The sequence below is a fragment of the Aspergillus costaricaensis genome, assembly GCF_003184835.1.
Source record: "Aspergillus costaricaensis CBS 115574 unplaced genomic scaffold BO79scaffold_4, whole genome shotgun sequence".
Taxonomy (NCBI): domain Eukaryota; kingdom Fungi; phylum Ascomycota; class Eurotiomycetes; order Eurotiales; family Aspergillaceae; genus Aspergillus; species Aspergillus costaricensis.
In genome coordinates this window covers 1,144,462-1,165,663 of record NW_020291804.1, presented here as the reverse complement: position 1 = coordinate 1,165,663, position 21,202 = coordinate 1,144,462, and the positions used below count along the sequence as shown (strand labels likewise).

The 21,202-nt window shown below is 53.3% G+C and overlaps 7 protein-coding genes across 7 annotated transcripts; 4 read left to right on the top strand and 3 right to left on the bottom strand.

The window, feature by feature from the left end:
* Nucleotides 1-15: 15 nt before the first annotated feature.
* Nucleotides 16-5,797, top strand: BO79DRAFT_57164 (TPR-like protein). Its single transcript, XM_025689437.1, has one exon. The coding sequence runs from the start codon at nt 210-212 to the stop codon at nt 5,676-5,678; it is 5,469 nt and encodes a 1,822-aa protein (XP_025543699.1). The 5' UTR covers nt 16-209; the 3' UTR covers nt 5,679-5,797.
* Nucleotides 5,729-8,161, top strand: BO79DRAFT_188552 (C6 transcription factor; the record flags this gene model as incomplete). The annotated part of the gene is made up of 6 exons (XM_025680602.1): nt 5,729-5,975; nt 6,037-6,116; nt 6,169-6,917; nt 6,975-7,116; nt 7,178-7,339; nt 7,396-8,161. The coding sequence occupies exons 1-6, from the start codon at nt 5,916-5,918 to the stop codon at nt 8,159-8,161; spliced, it is 1,959 nt and encodes a 652-aa protein (XP_025543698.1). The 5' UTR covers nt 5,729-5,915.
* Nucleotides 8,162-8,201: 40 nt separating this feature from the next.
* On the bottom strand, nt 8,202-9,333 carry BO79DRAFT_275361 (carbon-nitrogen hydrolase family protein; the record flags this gene model as incomplete). The annotated part of the gene is made up of 3 exons (XM_025687660.1): nt 8,202-8,554; nt 8,627-9,078; nt 9,146-9,333. The coding sequence occupies 3 exons, from the start codon at nt 9,331-9,333 to the stop codon at nt 8,202-8,204; spliced, it is 993 nt and encodes a 330-aa protein (XP_025543697.1).
* A 608-nt stretch (nt 9,334-9,941) lies between these two features.
* Nucleotides 9,942-11,348, bottom strand: BO79DRAFT_225155 (MFS transporter; the record flags this gene model as incomplete). The annotated part of the gene is made up of 2 exons (XM_025683720.1): nt 9,942-10,487; nt 10,560-11,348. The coding sequence occupies 2 exons, from the start codon at nt 11,346-11,348 to the stop codon at nt 9,942-9,944; spliced, it is 1,335 nt and encodes a 444-aa protein (XP_025543696.1).
* Nucleotides 11,349-11,669: 321 nt separating this feature from the next.
* On the top strand, nt 11,670-14,066 carry BO79DRAFT_225154 (beta-d-glucoside glucohydrolase D; the record flags this gene model as incomplete). Its single annotated transcript, XM_025683719.1, has 4 exons — nt 11,670-11,766; nt 11,819-13,401; nt 13,502-13,825; nt 14,031-14,066. The coding sequence occupies 4 exons, from the start codon at nt 11,670-11,672 to the stop codon at nt 14,064-14,066; spliced, it is 2,040 nt and encodes a 679-aa protein (XP_025543695.1).
* Nucleotides 14,067-14,162: 96 nt separating this feature from the next.
* BO79DRAFT_285070 (C2 domain protein) lies at nt 14,163-18,297 on the bottom strand (the record flags this gene model as incomplete). The annotated part of the gene is made up of 5 exons (XM_025688316.1): nt 17,788-18,297; nt 17,696-17,731; nt 17,264-17,638; nt 15,722-17,209; nt 14,163-15,666 (listed from the first exon to the last, which is right to left on the bottom strand). Exons 1-5 carry the CDS (start codon nt 18,097-18,099, stop codon nt 14,164-14,166), a joined length of 3,714 nt encoding a protein of 1,237 aa, XP_025543694.1. The 5' UTR covers nt 18,100-18,297.
* A 1,062-nt stretch (nt 18,298-19,359) lies between these two features.
* On the top strand, nt 19,360-20,991 carry BO79DRAFT_275354 (phosphotransferase enzyme family protein; the record flags this gene model as incomplete). The annotated part of the gene is made up of 4 exons (XM_025687659.1): nt 19,360-19,367; nt 19,482-19,945; nt 20,007-20,234; nt 20,321-20,991. The coding sequence occupies 4 exons, from the start codon at nt 19,360-19,362 to the stop codon at nt 20,989-20,991; spliced, it is 1,371 nt and encodes a 456-aa protein (XP_025543693.1).
* Nucleotides 20,992-21,202: the final 211 nt, after the last annotated feature.

Below are 21,202 nucleotides of genomic sequence, written 5' to 3'. Positions count from 1 at the left end.
TTGGAATACTAGTAGCCGATCATCGTTCAGCCTTGCCTTCTGACACAGCCTCTCCTCTCCCTCCGCCCGAGGGTTGGTCTGACTCTACGCTCCCCCGTCATGAGGCATCGGTGGATCACCTCAGATGGATGATGCCAACCCTCATCCTTCCATTTGCCCCAAATACTTCATCACCGTTCCTTTATCATCAGGAGTGCTCGCAGTGAGAAATGACAGCTTCACGCTGCACCTCAGGCTCCCTGGTATTTCCAGCGAACAGGCAGTCGAGAGACAAGCGCGCGCGAAGATGCACTACCCTTCGCATCCCCCTGTTCCCGCGCCTACGAGAGCATCGTGGGGCGGTGCTTGCTGGGATACATCGTCATGCGCATCGGCTGTTTCGTCGACCTTCATGCAAGCTTGAGTGGTCCAAGATCATGTACCGTAAGGGAAGGACATACGCCGCTCGAGGCCGATGCAGGGCAGCAGAAAGATTGCTACTTGGCGCATTGGTCCTCTATCATTCCAATCGTTACTCCATCAGCCTGAATGCGAGTTCGTTTGCGGAATCCCTCAACTCCCAGCCAAATGACACAATATCTCTCATAAACCACCTTGAACGTCTCGCAGACTGGTACGAAACCCACCAACTTTGGGACGAGGCCTGGACCTGCAGGACTGTCGTACTAACTGAGAGCGTTCTTGCTTTCCCACCGTCAGGCGAGAGAGTCAGATTTTGTACTGTCCGTCTAACTAAACTCCTTTACTGCACAAAGAAAGTCGACGAACTTAGGGATATTCTACAAGGTGTCTTGCGGGCACAGGATGAAGAAAGGCCAACGCCGAGCCTCGCGCGTCTAACTACGTTGTCTGTTTTAAGCATCACATACTGGGAACTGTTTGACGAGAAAAACTCAGCAGAGGTCTGTGAGCGCGCACTGCGTGAGAAACATGCGCTTGACGGTCAGAACGGGGAACCGGTGGATCAGTCCATTCTCAGTCCATCACTTTTCCTGCTGCTGAGTAGTTTTGTTAACGCACCGGAGACGCATGCGATTCGAGATTTGTTTGCGTGGTTAGACGAGCGCGGGTTGTTGAAAGGGCGGATGAATGGGGTCTTCTGGGGCGTATCTGGTGTGGCGCGTCACCATGAGAGAAGAGGAAAATTTGGACCTGCGGCCCATCTGTATGAAGTCGCTGTTGAGTATTCAGAAAGAATAGGGGCCGAGGGAGAGGACTGCGTTGCATTAGCCCTCTATGGTTTCCGCACGATGTTCTTCAAGGATAATCTGAGCAAACTTTACATCCGGCTGAATCGACGAGCCACTGCGAGGGAGCTGTTGGCGAATGCGATCAAGAACGACAGCTCATTTCTGTCCCCAAAGAGCCTACATGACTTTCGCGTGCGGCTTGCATGGCTTCATAAGCAGGAGAAACAATGGGCCGAGGCAGCCGCAGTATACCGAGAAGATATCCATGCCTTGGAGACACACGAGATCCAAGATTATCGTGAACTCCGACGCATCAAGGGATATCTCGCCAAGTGTCTCATTGATGAAGCAAAAGCCGGTCAATCCGGGCCAGGTACTGAAGAAGAAGTCGAGTCAGTCGCTCGCAGTAGAGCCAAAGAGTCCATCTCTTTACTGCTCGGCATGCTGGAATCTTATGGGACAAGGAAGGTTACGCCGGTGGACATAGGGCAGATAATAGAAGATCTGACGTGGGCATACCATACACTCAAACTCGAAGATCCGACCGAAGAAGCCTACAAAAAGGCCGCCCAACTACTTGGAACGTCGCAGGCCAACGAGAACCTCGCGGATCTCTACGTGCGTCGCGGTAGGCTTGCCGAAGCAATTCCCCTGCTGTCGTGCAGTCTACAGGATTTAATATGGCAACGTGCGAATAACGATGACAAGAATCATGATGATCGCATCGTAGCTGTCGCCCATAAATTAGTCTGGGTTTACAGTAGGCTCTCTCGTCTGGACGAAGCAACTGCCGTATGCCATCAGGTGATTTTGGTGAATGGGTGCCTACGAACACGGCAACGCCTCGGACAGATTTTACTTAATACAAAGAAGTGGCGTGAGGCTATCTCTGTTCTAATAGCTCTTTTTCAGGTCACAACAAAAGTACCAGAGCGTACATTGGACGCTCGTGACGCAATTCAGGACTTTGCCTACGCATGCCTAGAGTTGAGTCAGACTGAGGAGGGAGGAGGTAAGGATAAGGAGACTCTGAACTCATCGTACACGCCGTCAATGAGGCTTGTTGAAGATATGCTCGATGGTGACCGTGCGGCGACACTTCAGTTTAGGGAAGCGGTTGCACACGGTTATCTCACTCGGTGGGACGCCGTTAAGGCAGCCACAGTCTTCGTCGACGTCCTTGATGAGTGCGGAAAGCAAACTGGATACAGGAAGATAGATTGGGACACTCATTACGAAATGCAAGGGCTGCAAATGGCTCAAGATATGTATGAAGCCGCCATTGGCAGGCCTGGCGTTGACGCGCCTATCCTCTGGTCCAAAAGAAGGCTTGCCAATGTTTACCACGAGCAGGGAAAAATCAAAGAGGCGGCCAAACTGCGCGACGATGTTTTCCAGCATACGGAGACACGAGAAGATTGTCAGCACTCTCCGGCTCTATCCGCTATTCGTCGTTCTTTGGGCACGGACTACTACAACTGCGGTGAGTGGGTCAGAGCCGAGAATATATTCCGTTGGATGATCGAGGCAGAAGAGACGCCAAATGGAGCCGATAATTTGGCTATATTATCATTACAGAGCCAGCTAGCTCGTATAATCCGTGAGACCGGCCGTCATGATGAGGCTATCGCTCTTCTGGTGCATGTGGTGGAACAGCTTGAATGTGAGCATCCCACCGCGCATAACACCCTGCGGAGCGCACGGGTGCGCCTTTCCTCGACTTTTATGGACATTGATCTTTGCGAGCAATCTGCTGCCGTTTTCGAAAAGGTCCTAGCAACAGACGAGGCGATCCTGGGCGCTCAGCACGAGACGACAATGGATACAATGAGATACCTCGCGAAAAGGTATTACAGAGGAGCTAATAAAGACAAGGCTGAATGTCTCCTGCAAGATAGTCTAGCAACTAAAGTTGCTACCCTAGGGCCGAGTCATAAGGCCACCCTTGCGGCACACTTAGCCCTAGCGGAGCTGTATTTTGCGGAGGGCAGAGACAATGAGGCGGCGTCGATGTATGCCGTTCTGAGGCCGGAGCAAATAAGGGTCGGTCGTTTTCAGAGCAATCTGACCTTACGCTCAATATCCAACTTGTCAGCGCTTTTGCTTGATGACTCATTACCAGAGGATATGCGACTGAAGTTAGTGTCTTTCACAGAAGAGCTGCTCCAGCAACTGCGCTATGAACTTCCAGCGGATCATCCTGTGGCGCAAGACATATCAGACTCTATCTGCAAGTATTACTGTGAGCATCGCAAGCTTGAAAGCTTGACGAATATGGTACTCATGGTTCTGGCGTGGCGTGAGAAAGACCTGGGTCAAAGCCATCCACTGACCATGCGGTCACTGAAACAGGCCGGATGGTCACTCGAGCGGGCCGGCGAGCACGAAGGCGCTAGAGAGCTTTTTAAGCGTCTGGTACAAGTCAGCACTGATTTACTTGGGGCAAATCACAGTGATACGATCACTGCGGCTAGACTCTTGGAGAGGGTCGAGGCAGGCCGTCTGGATGACAATCACGGTTTCCACCCGTTTATGCCCCTTCCGGTAAAACACAAGCGGTTCCAGGAAGAGGAGGGGGAAGAATCAGAGCATGTGGACATCTCAAACCCGAGTGAAGACAGAGAGACCGCCTTGAATCAAGCAGAGCTCCAAGCCCAGCGGGCCCTGTATCGCAAGGAGATTCAGCTGGGAGCACTGCATCCGGAGACATTAACGATCGCATATCAGTTAGGAGTGCTATACCACTCACACGGCAAGGCAGACGAAGCAGAGGCTATGTACACACGCGCCTTAGAAGGTCGGAGACGTTCACTAGGCGAAAGAGATCATGCGGTGTTAATGGTGATGAACTCCCTTGCCGAACTGATGACAAGCGTACGGAGCATACAGCGCGCCGAAGAGCTCTATCGCCATATCCTCAGCTGTACCCCTGAGGACCTGGACCTCGACGACCCCGTCGCCCTAGCGGCGACGAACGGACTTTCTCAGGTTATCTCTCGGAAAAAGGGACCCGATGCGGAGATATCATTCTACGAGGACTGCGTCCGTTCAAGAAAAGAGCACCTGGGACCAAGACACTACGCTACTCTCGAAATCCTCTTCAAGCTAGCAGAGCTTAGTTCCAGTCGAGGACGTTTTGAGAGTGCTCGAGGGCACTTTACAGAGTTGGTGGAAAGCCAGGAGGCGCAGTGGGGTGCTGGGCACCCGACAGTGCTAGCTGCAATTCGCCAGCTCAGCTTGTTGTATCGCAAAAGCAGCATGGAAGCTGAAGAGGTGGAGCTCTTCGAGAAGGTATCTATTGCTCGCGAACAATCTCTTGAAGCCGATCACCCTTACACCCTGGACGCTTACCACCATCTCGGAGTGCTGCTTGCTCGAAGGCATGATGGTTCACGTGCGGAGGCAATGTACCGATGGGCGCTGCGCGGACGAGAACATACATTAGGCATGGATCACCCTAGCACCCTTGAATCTCTTTCCAGGCTTCGATCCCTCTTAGTCGACCTGGGGAACGAAGATGCCATAGACGAACTACTCGGGAAAGTCCGAGAGAAACGACATAAGCAGTTAGGTCCGACCCACCCCCTCTCCCTCAAAATCGATCACGAGCTGGCCATCCGACTCGTAAAAACAGACCCCGGAACTGCCCAATCAATACTACAGCAGACACTGCTTGCCAAAGAGGAAGTCTTAGGGATGGATCACACGTCGACACTGGACACCTTACACGTCCTCGAGGGCCTCCTATCCGACCGCGACGAGGATAGAACACTACACGAACAACGACTTGCACTAGCTCGCGAAGAAAAGCTTGGACGAGACCATACTCTCACACGCAGGGCCATGAGAAGAGCCGGTATTTCAGCGTTTCACGCAGACCACAATGAGGAGGCCGCATCACTCCTAGAACGGTCCATGAACGATGATCCCGCGATCCACCGTCGCAGCGACGCCTACGACATCTATGCCTTGGCCTGGTGTTACATGAATCTGAGGAAAGTCCCGCAAGCCGGAGTCTTACTCTTGAAGGCACTACGAAAATTACCGAGCATCACCGACCCTGGGGTAAAAGCGTACGCAGAAATCCGTCTTCTGATGCGGCTTGCCCAAGTCTATAAGCGGCAGCAAGCTTATGAGGCTACAGTATCCACATACGCAAAGATCTTGGATGCGTTGGACGACAGACTAGTGGAAGAGGAGAATCCTGGCGCTCGGTTAAACACCCTCAGTGCTCTTTCATCGGTGCACAGATCCCACAGATCGTGGAGCGACGCTATCGTGACGGGCGAACAGGCTCTTCGATTAGCTGAAGATGAGAAGGGCAAAGAGCATCCTGTTACATTGGAACAGCTGGAGATGCTCTGTGAGGTATACGATCTGTCGGGCAATAGGCGGAAATCCAAGGAGCTGCGGAAAGAGTTGGATAGACGGAGACCGGCTCCGGAGAAGCAGTCTTTCTTTAAGCGGTTTTCGCGGACTTCAGACTGAGGAAAGGTTGTGAGAATATGTTTTCAAGATTTAGTGCAGAATTTTCATGTCCATGCCCTCTCATTGGTAACTATGAGGATTGAGACATGGACACGGGGGTAAACGCCTTATTAGTTCTGCCCTGAGCTTACGTGATGGGCATGGTCTCTTATCAGCTCTCCTCGCCTTGATAAAAGCTACTAGTACCTACTGCTGCACTTATCCCAAGCCAGTCACTAGCAACCTAGATGCACGCAAATGGACTCCTCCCCTCGTGTCTCTACCGCCTGTGAGACCTGTCGGAAGCGGAAGCGCAAGGTGAATTTCCACGTACACGTGCATCCCAAAAGGGAGTAAGGTAGATAACAAACCCACATAGTGCGATGGTCTGCGTCCAGCCTGTTCTTCCTGTCTGGCCCGGAACACCCCCTGCGAGTATAATACAGAGAAGCGAATCAAGTTGGTATCCATTCTGATCTACGTACATCGTGCTAACTGCCACCTACCTTAGGCGCAGAGTGGACCTCAACTACGTGCGAACGCTGGAAGACCAGATCGCGGCACTGAAGGAGCAATTGGCACGGGGACAACCCCAGCCGCAGATCACTGTCAAAGAAACTGTGTTGACTCCTGTTGACCATCGCGGTGAGCGGGCCGGCGGCGACGATGATGATGCTGTTGCAATAATCCCGCCTAGCATGAGCACGGCGATCGAGGATGTCAGCGCCCTCATCTGGCGCATGAGCATTGACAACAACGGCGACGCATCCTTCATTGGGCCGTCCGGCAACTTTTGCTTTCCCGTCGTGCATTGGGACGATGCGGACCTTGGTCATGAGAGTAGGACCACCAGGGTCACGGCCGCATCAGCGATAAGCGCCATTCCTGGGCCAAGCAGTGTGCAGCAGCAGCAGCAGCCTATGATGTCGGACCAGGTGGATTGGCATTTGATTGATTTGTTCGCGCGCTTTATAAACCCCATCCAGCAATTTGTCGATCCCGAGACGCTGCACATACTCCGCGGAGATAACCTAAGTCCAGGTCTCCGACTAATCAAGACCGCTGTGCTGGCGGCGGGGGCTCTATTCGCTGATGATGCGCGTAGCAAGGCGCTCGGTGGCGAGGCAGCCGCTGTCGTCGATGCCACGGCCCTGCAGCTGTGCCGGCAATCGCCTGACATCTCGATAATTCAGGCTCTCTCCATCATGTCATGGCGGGAGCTTAGCTTGGAGCAGCACAATATGGCCTGGATGTATAATTGTGAGTGCTGGTGCTGAAGAGACATGAGATGGGACAGACGCTGACGCTCGTCTGCAGCAATGTGTGCCAGTCTAGTTCTACACCTAGGTCTACCAGCTAGCATCACGCCGGATATTGGTGCAGGTAGTCCTGAACTGGGTCATTTCCCCCAAGATACGCGGCGGCTGCGGGCCCTTTGGTCCTCAGTGTTTCTTGACCGGTTCGTCAACTGCATGCATTCCTTGTCACATTAAAGATGCCAGCTAAACAAGTCGACACAGAATTGCAACGTCTCTATTAGGCCGGAATTGTCTGCTCCCATGGAAGCGAATCAAGGCACCCTCATTCCTCAGTGCCGTGGGCCCTTCACCCTCGTTGGACGAGCTCGCCTTTGACCACCAATGCCGTCTCTGGTTCATCCACGATCAATACATGGATAACATGTACGCCATAGCCCTATCCATTCTATTCTCGAAACGAGTACCAACTAACAGCTCAGTTACTCCTTCAACTTCTCCGAACTTAGCAGCGCCGACAGATCCCTCGTCCTCCTAGACGCCCGCGACAAACTTCACTCCTTTTCGCAAAACATCCACCCCTCCCTGCAGGTCACCACGACCAAGCACCCACCCCCATCAGCCATCTACCTCCACATCTCCTACCATACCTCCTACATCCTGGTCCACCGCCCCTACCTTGCCAACGCGGCCCAAAGCACCCCGCCTATCCATCGCCTCGCCTTCCGCTCTGTCTCCACCGCTGCCCGAGCCATCGTCCGCCTTCTCCGCATCCATGCCAAGATCCACTGCTCCTTTACTGAGATCCCGCCGTTCATTGTGCACAGCGTGCTCACAGCCGCCGTGACTCACCTGTGCAACACCACGAACACGACGCATTCTACCCTGCGCAGCCAGGCGACGGCGCACTTCCGGGTGTGCTTCCGGGCGCTGCTCGCCATGCAGGAGAGGTGGGTGAAGGCGAAGCGGGCGGTGAGGCTGTTGCAAGGGCTTGCACGGAGGTGGCGTGTGATGGGAGCTTTGCCGTTGCAGCATGGGTTCGAGATGGATCGAGGAGGTGATGAGCAGGATGAAATAGACGATGAGATGGAGTTGGAGGGAGTAGACGCAGATGCAGACGCAGATGCAGACGGCGACGAACCGCGCATGTCAGACATCATCTTCCCCGAAGCCTTCTTCAACTTTGATACAGCAGATGCCCAGCAATGGGAGTTCCTTACAGAATCGGCACCGTTCAATCAGATATAACGTTTCTGAAATGAATTATTCAACTAGCACTACCTCACTTTCAAAGATCATCCCCCACCTCCCTGACATGCCTCTGATCCCTCCCCCCCACCCCCAACCACAGCAAATCCGGCCGACTATAATGCCCCACGATATCCACAAACGCCTTAGCCCTATATACCTGCTCAAAGTCCAAATCAGCGTAAATAATCCCCTCCTCCGTCGGCGGCAGCGCCTTCGACAAAAGCCGCCCATCGGGCCCAAAAACCGCCGAGCTACCACCCCCGGGAGTATTCATAATCGCCCCCGTAGCAGTCTGCATCAGATCAATACCCGCTTGACTGATCACTGCCGTGGTATGAAGCACAAACGAAGAAGACTCCATAGCATACGTGCGAGCCAGCACCGCAGCTCCTATCACACACAAACAATTAGCAACTTTCTCCAAAAAAATACCCCCCCCCAGGAAGGATGAAATATACATACCCTCGCCCGACATCGAAAACAACCCCCCCTCATCCCCCTCATCCTCCTCCTTAAACAACGGCGGCCACGCCGCCACATGAACCGCCTCCCTCTGCGCACACATGTAATACTTCAACAGGGGCTGAACATGCTCCCAACACGACAACGCGCCCACCCTGCCCACAGCCGTCTCAACAACCCCAGCCAGCCCCGTCTCCGCATCCGCATCCCCAAACACCGTGCGCTCCATATGCGTAGCCTTAATCTTCCTCCTCTTGGAGAGAACCTCCCCCTCGTGCGAGATAATCGCCTGCGAGATGTACAGTGAGTCGTGGACGTTCTCGGAGAAGCCGAGCACAACGGTTATGTTGTGGGCTTTGGCTGCGTTGAGGATTCGTGCGAATTCGGGGGAGCTTGTGCTTAGGGAGTTGCGCATGTAGAGCGTGTGGAGGGTCGGGGAGACGGGGCGGGTCCTGTATGTACATAGTATCTTGGTTTTAGTTTATGTTGGTTGATGGGGGATGGGAGAGGGGAGACTACCATATCCACGCTGGATACCCTGGGATCCAGCATTCGGGGAAACTGATCAGTTGGGCCCCCTGTGAGGCGGCTTCGGCGATCAGAGAGCAGGTTTTGGTGATGGTCGCGTTGAGGTCGAGCCAGATGGGCTCGCTTTGGGTGACGGCGACGCGGATGGTCGGGGGTGGGTTGGTTGTTGGGGTTGTCATGGTTGTGGTGGTGGTGGTGGTGGTGGTTGTTGTTGTTGTAGTAGTTTGGAGTAGTCGTAGGCGAATTGAACCTTGGTGTTGTATTACTAGGTTATATAAGGCGCTTGGGAAGGCGATGAGTATATCTGAATTACTACTGGTATGGAAACAGCTCTACAATATCAGTCCGGGAGGTGATGTTCCGCCTAGGGAATCTTGGGTGTGAGTGTTTGGGTGTGCTAATAGGAAGTCAAAGTCAATCGTGTGTATCGGCCTACTATCAACTATCTTGTAGTTTGGATGGATATCATGGCGTATGTGGAAGTTCCGCCGCTAAAATCATGTCTGGTCTTGGCGAGGTAGGATGCGATAGCAACATGGTAATTGCATAGGTTTGCCTGCTTATCTGCAAGAAACCATTAATAAAATTACAAAGTTGGATGAAGGAATTAGATACGGGAGTAACAGAGATGGAGGAGACTGGGTAGTGGAAAGGGTACACTACTGTAGTTACTCAATCCCACTACAAACCCTAGTATACCGTCCACTTCAGTGCTGAAATCGAATTGGACACATATAAAGCAATACCTGAATTTCTAGCCATAAAGCAACTTAAATCCTGAATACAATCACTTCCTCTGCCTCAACCGCTTTCCCCAAAAGAACAATGGTAAAGTCGTAAGCATAACCCCAACACTAACAGCTCCAAACGTCGAGAAGAAAACCAACACCCCCTTCTCCGTCACGAAATCATTGAACACAAACGAGAGTCCAAACGCAAACGCGCTCTTGGCCACCATCGCCAACCCAAATCCCTCCCCTGCCCGCTCCCCCAAAACATCATTCGTATACGCCACAATCCCCGTACACCCCATTCCCACAGCAAAGTTCACAATCCCCATGAACAGCCCGCACACGACAGCGGAGAGTCCCTGCGCCGTTGCGGCGCCCAGCCCAAAGGAACCTGCAGCCATGGCCATCGTCGCCGGGAGTATGACAAGCAGTCTATACTCAGGCTCGTAGACGCCTCCATTGCGGGATGCCATGAGCTTGCTGCTGAGGTCGCAGGCCCAGCCACCGATCACAGTGCCGAGGGCGGACCCGATAAGTGGCGCAATGCCGGTGAGATTGCCAACAGCGACGGTAGACATGGACCAGGGAGGCGCGGTGAAGATCTGCGATGTGACGGCGCCGAGGAGGATGGTCCAGGTGAAGATCACGGACCACATGATGCAGGCCTAGAGGACGATAGGGTCGAGGACCAGACCGAAGGGCTCGATGAGGGCGCGTAGGAGGGAAGGGTGTCTCTCATCCTCGACCTCCATTATCGGGGATTGGAGAGAGACAGCTTGGGCCTTTTCTGCTTCTAAGTTGTCTGAAACTACCTTGGTTGTTTCTGTGGTCGTGGTATCGCGGTGGAAGGTGGTTTCCGGGAAGAAGAAGAGCACGGCAACAAACAGAACGCCGAAGAGGATGGCTTCAAGTCGAAATGCCCAACGCCAGGAGAGTGCTGAAATGACATACCCGCTAATCACCGGGGTGAGGTTGACCGAGACGATCACAGCGAAGTTCCAGAGGCCGACGCGCCGGCCGCGCTCGTGCACCGCGAAGACGTCGTTGATCGAGGCTGTGCCGGCGAGGGCGAAGAAGCTGCCCATTCCCAGACCTTGGAAGACCCGGGATGCAATGAGCGAGGAGTAAGTCTTGGATGCTTCAGCCCAGCAGCAGGAGATGAGCGCCAAGAGGGTGGTAAAGAGGTATACGGGGCGCCTGCCGAAGCAGTGAGCGAAGGCAGAACAAACGTAGGCACTGATTCCCAGGGCCATGACTAGGCTCCCGTTCAGTAGAGTCACGCTGGTCAGGTCGACCTGGAGATCAGCAGCGACAACCGCGAAGCCGGGCACCAGTAGAGGACCCAGAGAGCCGGTTGCACAGGAACCTAGGATGATTGTAGCAAAGAGGAGCTCTTTGCGTACATGGCTCCATGTTAATGGATCCGTGCGAGAAACGGATCGCCGTGACAGTAGCTGAAGCATTCTGAAAGATGAAGAAGAAGACTGTGGTGGAGAATGCTAGGACGATGCTAGCTCTGGCGTGCGCACGTACTCCAGGTCTTATTCTTATACTACGAACCTGTCAACTGGGCTAGGGAATGAAAGGGGTGATAACGGTAGAACGCTTATCATGTGGCGCTGCCATGTTGCGATTAACATACTTATCACGGCGGATGATCTGCTTCCGCTGTCTGTACTTTTCTGTCGATCCACGAGAGATTAGGGCTCTTGAGTCTAATAAGGCTATATAATTGTTGCTTTTTTTCCCAATATGAAACTACTAGTACATGCACAGCAACGAAAATGCGCCCATCAATCGGCTGGAAAACTTTTTACGCTGGTTGGGCCCTGGCCTCAACCGGCTTCTGCACTAGCAGTGGCCTCTTGGCTGACCTGCAAGGTATGCTCAACTTACCATCTCTTATACTCACCAGCTAACGCTTCTACTACAGTCGATCTCCAAGAATGGGCTTCAGCATACAACCAGTCCGTCGCCGCAGTGGCAACCCTATCCAATGTAGACAAGATCCGGCTCATCTCCGGCCAAAGCGTGCCTTCCATCAACTTTGAGCCCTATACAGCCGACGACGGCTCCCAAGGGCTAGAGAGCTTCTTCTACGTGACCTCATTTCCTGAATCCTCGGCGATGGCCCAGACCTGGGACCCCGAGCTCATCAAAGCCAACTTCCATGCCGTCGGTCAGGAGTTCTACGGCAAAGGCTACACCATGATCAACGGTCCAACGGTTGGCCCACAAGGCCGCACCCCCTGGAGCGGCCGTCTAGTGGAAACCCTAGGTCAGGACGTCTACCTGGCCGGAATTGCATTCGCACACGCCACCGAGGGCATCCGCGAAGCCGGCATCATCCCCTGCGGCAAGCACTTCCTCCTCAACGAGCAGGAAACCAATCGCTCCGAAGTCTACTGGTCCAACAACGGAGTCACCGTCCCCCTCAACAACACCGCCTACTCCAGCAACGCCGACGACAAGACCCTCCACGAAGCCTACCTCTGGCCCTTCTACGATGGCGTCAAAGCCGGCCTCGGCGCCGTAATGTGCGCCATGAACCGCGTCAACGGGACCTACGCCTGCGAAACCCCCAACCTGCTCAACAACATCCTCAAAACCGAACTGGCATTCCCAGGCTTCGTCACCCCAGACACCTCGGGCCAACACACAGCCCTAGGCTCTGCCAACGCCGGCATGGACTTCGGCGCTACCTCCTTCTGGAACCCCCAGACCCTCCTCCCAGCCCTCGCCAACGGCTCCCTCTCCCAAGCCCGTCTCGACGACATGGCCATCCGCAACCTCATGCCCTACTTCCAGCTCGGCCTCAACACCAAAACAATCCCCCCCAATCCCCCGGCCACAGCCCCCGTCGACGTCCGCGCCAACCACCGCGCCCTCGTCCGCAAAGCCGGCAGCGCAGCCATCACCCTCCTCAAAAACACCAACAACACCCTCCCCCTCCACAACCCACCCTCCATCGGCATCTTCGGCTCCCACGCCCGTCCCACGCTCATCGGCCCCGGCACAACAATGGACGACGTGCACACCCACACCACCTGGCCCGGCCACCTCATCTTCTCCGGTGGCTCCGGCATCAGCAGCCCTTCCTACCAAATCACCCCGTACGACGCCCTCCTCTCCAAAGCCCTCCAAGACGGCACCCAACTCATGTGGGCAATGGACGACGACCTCCCCATAATCCCCTACACCGCGGTAACCGGCACAATGGGAACCTCAGCAGCGCCCACCTTCGCCGGCTACGCCTCGGCCGTATCAACCTGCCTCGTCTTCATCAACGCCTGGAGCGGCGAAGGTCACGACCGCAGCGAACTCCGCAACATCCCGCAAGACAAGATGATCCTCACCGTGGCCCAGAACTGCGCCAACACCATCGTAATCATCAACACCGTCGGCGCCCGTCTCCTCGACTCCTGGATCGACCACCCCAACATCACAGCCGTCCTCTACTCCTCCCTCCTAGGCGAACAATCAGGCAACGCTATCATCGACGTCCTCTACGGCACCGTCAACCCCTCCGCGAAACTCATCCACACTATCTATCGCCCGTAATGAATCAGACTACCCCGTCCCGGTCTGCATGACCGCAGATTGCGATTTCACCAAGGAAAAGGTCTACCTCGATTACAAGTACTTCGACGCGCACAATATCACCCCGCGCTATGAATTCGGCTTCGGGCTCTCTTACACTACTTTCAACTATTCGGTCCCTCCTGCGATCAGCTACGTGAATGGTTCCGCTCTTGCCCATCCCATCCCCACGGGTAAACTTATCCCTGGCGGGAAGGCGGATCTCTGGGACGAGGTCATGCGGGTTACGATGAATATCACGAATACGGGGGATAGGGATGGTGCGGAGGTCGCGCAGCTGTATGTTTCGTTTCCTGAGGAGGCGGATCAGCCGGTTAGACAGTTGCGAGGGTTTCAGAAGGTTTTTCTGAAGTCGGGGGAGAAAGGGTTGATGGAGTTTGGGTTGAGGAGGAGGGATTTGAGTTTTTGGGATGTGCGGAGGCAGGAGTGGGTGCTTGCTAGGGGTGTGTATCGGTTTTGGGTTGGGGCTAGTAGTAGGGATTTGAGGGGGTGGGTGGAGTATGTTGTTGCTTAGATTTTGGTAAGGTGTATTACCTGTGCTGCAGGGCACTTCGATTAAGGTGCTTGGTAAGGAGAAATGAAGTACTATACACAGACTATCGTTCAATCATACACACGTACATGCATACATACATACATACATACATAGAAACCTACATGATTAGAATGAAGGGCTTATCAAGTCCCCGTCTCCGTCTCAATATCCGGCTCCCGACCCGCCAAATCACCCGTAAACTTCCTCTTCACCTTCCTTAGCGAATACTTAGCCTCGTCACGCGCAAACACAGCATTCCGAACAGGTCGCCACTGCATCTTACCGCGATGTTGACGCTCCTCGCTGCGTTTATTCGCCTTCTTAAGGGATCCGTCATCTATACTGTACATGCTGGGAGGCCCGGCACTGCTGCTTGCGCCGCCAGTGGACGCTGTACTCTGTGAGACGCGTTGCTGCTGATTGGGGTACTGATCGTCAGCCATGTCGTCCTCGGTTTCGCTGGATGAGGAGGATGCCTCTTTCTCTTCTTGCTCTTGTTCTTGGGAGTTCTGGTGCCGGGCTTCTTCATCGTGCATGGTGCCGTAAGACTGGGCGACGGTGGGAGGTGGGTTCACGGGGTCGTGAGGTGGCGTCTCGCGCCCCGGTTCGGCCACTTGGTGGCCGTGGTTGTTGAGATAGGCGCCTGGGTCGTGGCCGAAGGCGCCACTCCAGTCTTGGCCTTGCTTGTCAATCCAGCGGCGGCGTTCGCGGGGCTCGGCGTGCTTGAGGATGTCGCGGCCGTCAAGGAGGGATTGTTCATGCAGCCTTTCGAGGTCCTCGGGGATGTCGGAGGAGATGCGGCGTTCGCGGACACCCTGGGCGATGCAGGCTTCCCAGGTTTCAAAGGTCTCGCGGGACTCGTTGTCGACAACGTATTGTTCGTGGGAGTCGTCGATGCCGGGACTGAAAAAGCCGTGGAATTGCAGGCGGCCAACTTCGTGCAGGTCCTCGAGGCCCGGGCTGCGTTTGATGTGGCAGTTCTGCTCGGTGATGTAGTTTTGGGTGAGTCGCTTGCCGTTCTTGGTGACCCAGATGGGAATGTCGATGGCGGTGTCTTCGTTGTCGGCCATGTGTTGGAGCCAGTAGACGGCATAGGCGGTTGTGTGATGGTGGCCTTGCTGTTGGAATTCGAATACGACGGGCGATCGGTAGCGGTGCTTGACGGGGAGACGGATGGCGCGTCGGTAGTCCTCGCTGGAGAGGTCGTAGGTCATGTTGGATCCTTCGACATGGCACACATGACGAGTGATCTTGCCACTGCTGCCGCCGGTGCGGAGGCGAATCTTGCAGCGATGGTTGAATCCCTTTACGGTGACCTTGTCGGAAATAAAATGGAAGGTGCCGACATCCCAGCCGAGCATCTGTGGGGGGAGACGGGTCTCAACGTGCCGGAAGAGAATAGAGATGCGAATGCGTCCAAAGCCGATGCCGCCAGTGAGAGGGTACCATCTGGTCACTTGTGAGCTGTTCTCAAGGAGCTCCGAAATCTTCAATGGCACCACGCCGAGGATAGGATCGTGCTGGCGATATCGTTGGTCGCGGACGCTAACGGTAACGTAGGCGGACCGCCAGTCTCGGACGAATCGTTCAGTTCCAGCGTTGAAGATAGGCTTGGAGCTTAGGGCTTTGGCACGAGTACGGTAGATCTGCGAGATGTTAGGCGAGATGTTAATATAAAAGAGGGTTTGTGGGGTAGCTTACTAGCTCATCATTGAGAATGATTTTACAGTAGCTCGTAGGCAAGTTCTCTCCAACCTCCTCTTTTTGCTCGCCATACGGTTTGGCTGGCTCATAGTCTCTCCCCTTGCGGTTACCGTGGCTGCCTTTGACGTTCTCGATTTCTAAATTCACGATTTGATGGACCACAATGCTCATGATTCCACTCGGCCATAGCGGATCTGGTGGGGTCTTGGTAATGGCGTCCTCTTGATCGGTACTGATGACACCCTTTTCGTCTTGGAACTCAGGAATGTCCTTGAAGTTCTCCGGTAGATCCTTCTTCTTGCCGTCGGTCCTCAGCTCGGCTCTCAGCTTGGGTTTGCCGAAAAACCCGACCTCCCAGTGCAGTTCTCCCGGCATTTCGCTGCCCTCGTTGAGGCCCTGGAGCTTGGAAACCTGAGCATACATCTTGCCCGGGTGTTGGATCATTTTGCGTATGGGCAATTCCACTTTGCCGACAATGTCGTCCGCGGTGGTCCGATCCGAGTCCCAGAGTTCGACACTCAAAGCTTCGTCCGCCTTGATCAACTCTGGCGTTACGAGCAACGCCGCGGTTTCTTCCCAGACGGGGTTGAGGTCGTCGGTGATTACTCGGGTACAGTACATGGGCTTGCCGTACTTGGAGAAAGAGAGGTTGATGTAAGGGTCACTGCCGCCGCCATAACTTCCACGTCGGTCCTGTTTGCTCAAGCCAATTGCACGATGGATCCGAATCCACATGATGCCCAGTGCCTGGGTCTCTTTGACGATATCGTCACCCTTAAGCATCATGCTAAGATCCATCGTCATTGATTTAGGAGCTGCAAACAGACCGCTGGCCGTAGCAATAGCATAGTTGACGAAGTTGGAGATTAAGGGGAGATTCAGGATGTTTACACCCCAGGTGACCATTGGCATACAACCGGCCTTAATATGGGGAAGTCCAACAAGACTGAACGTCACGTCTTTCATGAACGGGGCCTCGGGCATCATTTGGAACCTGGCGCGGACGGTGCCTACCAGTTCGTTCAACTCCACGAAGACTGGGAATGGAACGCCAAAGAGGCCTTTGATTCCCAGGTAGAAAACAATTTGCATGTGCATGTTGCGCGCCTTGGACGACGTGGTTTGTCCGCTCGGTTTCGCGTGGTAGGCAAAGGAGGCCTCGATGTTGTAGTAGCTGCCGCCCTCCTCAGCAGCTGCCGCCTCCTGAGGGTCTTTATTCTTCACGTTCTCCTCGTGGATGTGATCCTTGAGTTGCTGGACATGAGAGTCCGGAAGAGACCGCAAGCTCAAGATTCGGATAGGGTTGTTTCCCTGATCAATTTCCGCAATCCGAACGTTCTCCACAACACCAGGCGCAGACGCCTGCATGATGTCTTCGATGGTATCCGCAACGGGGGTCAGCATCTCCGGGTTGATGAGGCCCCAGAAGACCCCGAGAAAAGAGTTCATCCATTCTACCGACTCGGGTAGGAGGTTTGCAGTAGCCTGAAAGCGTAACATGTAAGTTTTAGTACCTTATAACGGGGAGCGAAAACCTACCATTTGGCCTCTGATTTGCTCACTACTCCATTCCATCTCCCGGCCGCTTCGAATGAGTTCTTGTATCCATAACCACACACCACTTGCAACGCCGAATGATAACGGCAGTAGGCCCCAGAGCGAGCCGCCAAACATCCGACCAGTGAAGACAATGGCAGCAACAATTCCTAGGCAGAGGCCGATACCACGGCTCTCCAGCTTGTCAAACATGGGTTTATAGGTGACTGTGGGAGTAGGATGAAAGAGAATGTTGGTTTTCTCGCCATGAATAGGAACATCTGACGTGGTGCCTTCTGCGATTGGGTCGGGGGGTGCGGTGATATCTTGGTTTTCTTTATACTGGGAAAGGCTTTGGTTGGGTTCGGTTTTGACGTCCTACGAGATTCCTTAGCTGACGTTCGGTGTTAGATGATTAGATTTATATAGACTCACCGTTGGCTTTCCGAGATTAGCATTTGGCACAACCAGCTATGATTATCATCGGTCAGTGGCATGTTCCACCCTTGTCAATGGGGTATGGATACCTTCGGATCCTTCACTGCTTCCATGGAATCCTCGTCGAGGTCCTCCACTTCAATATCCTTGCCGGTCGTGGGATCGGTCACCATGCGAGTCTTTCCCGTTGTCTTCCGGGGCTTGTGAGCCATTTCCTCTCCCTGTTCCTCCTTCTCCCGCCGCTTGGCCGCCAGGGCTTCCTCATGGGCCTTGCGCTCTTGTTTATCCACCTCTAGACGCTGTAGGAACTTGTCGATGGTCGGGACAGGGTTGGCTCCGCTCCAATGCTCCCCGACGCGGTGAGTCTTGGGTGACTCCCGCCCAGGTTGAGCCTGCGACATGGTTGATAGTGATGGGTTGGTCAGGTACGCAGGGGATATCAGAAGTAAATTGAGTGGCTTATCATCCCTAGCTCCGTGAAGCCGGGACCGCTGTTGATATGGAAAGAGAGCAGAGGAAATGAGAGGGAAGGAGATCTGGTTGTAAGTCTTCTCTCATGCGATGTCAGCCAAGTAAGTGAAGTCAGAGCGAAAGTCAGGTTGGCCCTGCCAGACTGGACTACGTCATTGTGGAGGAGGCGCTGCCAATGGAGCTCGGACGCGTCCGACCATTTGCTGGCACAGGGCTGGGGGGATATTCCGAGCATCCAGACCGGATCTGATGTCGGTCTATTTACATTCTCCACCGGATGGATCTATAACAAGTCGAGGCTGGTTGTTGAGTGGACGGGCTGGCTGCATCCTCTTTGTTTTCCGTCATTCATTCATGGCGGAAATCCGGGGCTTGGCGTGGATGACGGGAATGGCGGAATTTAGAGCTGATACAACGAAAGATAAGGCTGACCGTGTAAAAGCTGACTAGTAGCAATCATCATTGGGAAATTGAGATGCTGTCCTCAAAGGCCAATTGAATGGGGATGGGTGCTGAGGCTTGATGCATAGGCAATTTCCCTTCAAAGTTGATGATGGATGATGGGCAGATGTTCGAGGCGGAAAGGGATGATGTCATCAATGATACCAACATCTTGTAAGGCGATCAAAGAAGTCAATTCTTAACCCCCTGTAATTCATATGCTGATCACAATAAGAATAGTAATCACAGGGCTTTGTGTTAGTGCGAGTAAGGATCTTCCACCAGATCATGCCATTTTTCTTGGAAGGGATTAGCCTGCCTTACTAGCCACAAATTTGAGGCACACAACACTGCCACTCGACTGAGTCACGTTTAAGAATTCTTTTCTAAATAAACTCATAATGTCGCTTCAACATTTTGTACTCTGTAAATATCATCTCAGGTTTAGGTTTCAGTGAGGATGTGATGTCTCCCGCCATCACATGACTGCCCAGGCAACTGCTGAGATCCCAATTTAGTAAATGAACAATCATCGAAAATACATCCTCAGTCCTGGGAATAGCAAACAGCCCCCGTCCATCTTGTAGCGCCAATACATGTTGTGTATAGTCCATTGATATTACTGCATTAATCGTTGTTCTCCCATCGCGGCCAAGACGCACCTTGTCCTACGGGGCCACATTGTTGATGTCTCTTCGACCTTGCATGTACTCGAGTCCTAGGAAGTTAACAACTTACATCCCCAGATTATGCAGTCGTAAGTGAGGAATTGGCTAGATATCACAGGAATAAGTTAATCTTTCATATAGGATCAATATCGAACGAGTCTCTTTTCTCATATTCTTCGGGACGATTCCTATACAACGAGCAGGCACGGCTTCGAGAAGATCCCGTACTGGATATCAGTGCCCAGGATTTACGCAACAGCTAGCGAGGTGGCAACTCTGGCATTTCTTCGCTCTAAGAAGATCCCAGTCCCGGAAGTATATGGCTGGTCTTCGGTCACTGACAATCCAGTCGGTGTGGAGTACATTATCATGGAACACGTCGCAGGTGTCAGTGCTGATACTCGTTGGTTTAATAATACAAAACACCAAAAGCATGCTTTGGTGACAGGCATCGTTGACATTGAGAAGAAGCTTTTCAGCATTCCATTTGGGGCCATTGGAAGCCTTTATTTCAGAAGTGACCTTCCACCCCAACTGCAGGCTCCGCTATATGCAGTGGGCACGCCAGATGAAGCCAGGGACTCCCAGACCTACTGCATCGGTCCAACGGCTGATTATATGTTTTGGTATGGGCAAAGATCTGAGCTGGATCTGGACCGAGGGCTGTGTAAGTTTTCTCTTAGTCTGAAGTACTTCAATGTGCGATGAATGAGCTGATCCTCCTTCAGGGACCGACCCCAAGGACTATCTACGTGCAATTGCCGAAAAGGAAGTCAAATGGATTGAGAGATACGGGAAGCCTCTTGAAAATGGCATTCCTCACAACATCGCATTTCCCGGTGTGAAGCTCCCACAGGATTACCTTGAGCTCCTCAAGAAGTACCTGACAATAGCACCATATCTCCTCCCACGAGAGCAAGGAAATAATTTGAGCAAACCCACTTTGCGACATCAGGGTACGTCTATTCCCAACCCACCCGATAATGTAGTCCGATTGGCTGATGGGTAATGAAGATCCCTAGCAATGTCTTCATATGTCCAGATACATTCAAAGTGAGATCCATTATCGATTGGCAACATACAATCATCACACCGTTGCTTCTTACAGCCGGATATCCCAAGCTATTCGAGAACCCTGACCCAAAGCCCCCCAGTGAGTTGAAACCACCAAAGTACCCTCCGGGCTACGGGACGATGAGTTCCGATGAGCAAGCTCAAGTCGACGAGCTTATACGACGGCAAAGTCTCTTCTACCTCTATCGTGTTTTCAACGGGGGCTTGAACAAGGTACACCTTGAGGCGCTGCGAGATCCTCTCATTCTACAACGTCAGCACCTCGTGGACTCTGCAGGTCGTCAGTGGTCTGGAGATATTGTTACACTACGTGGGGCCCTCATGCGAATGCAAAACCTTTGGTCTTATCTCATTGGCAAGAATCACCATATCAAATGCCCCATAGATTTCTCAGAACAAGAAGTAAATGACCAGGCTGAAAGTGAGCAAACGTGGTACAATCTGAATATACTGATCAATCAATGGCGCGACGAACTCGGTGGGCTCTCAGAAGAAGGGTGGCTGCCTGCTCAGCGGTATGAGGCTGCTATGAAAAGGAACAAATCCTTGATGGCCGAATTCTCTGACGGCGCCAGTCCAGATGAGCTGGAAAAAGTGAAGCGAGGTTGGCCGTTTCAGGATCACGACGAGCTCTACTGACGTTTATCATATGTTTCCACTAGCAGAGGGACACTTCAGGGTTAAGCTGGTGACTGATGATATGTTGGCAGAGGGATCTGTGGTCAGAGATATGAATATACCCAAATTAGTTGGCGGTCACAACCTCTTCTCATAATAAACAATAATATAGCCGCTGTTACTACATGGCACTGCCAGAGATGATCAATAGTAGTACTAGTTGAACATCGTG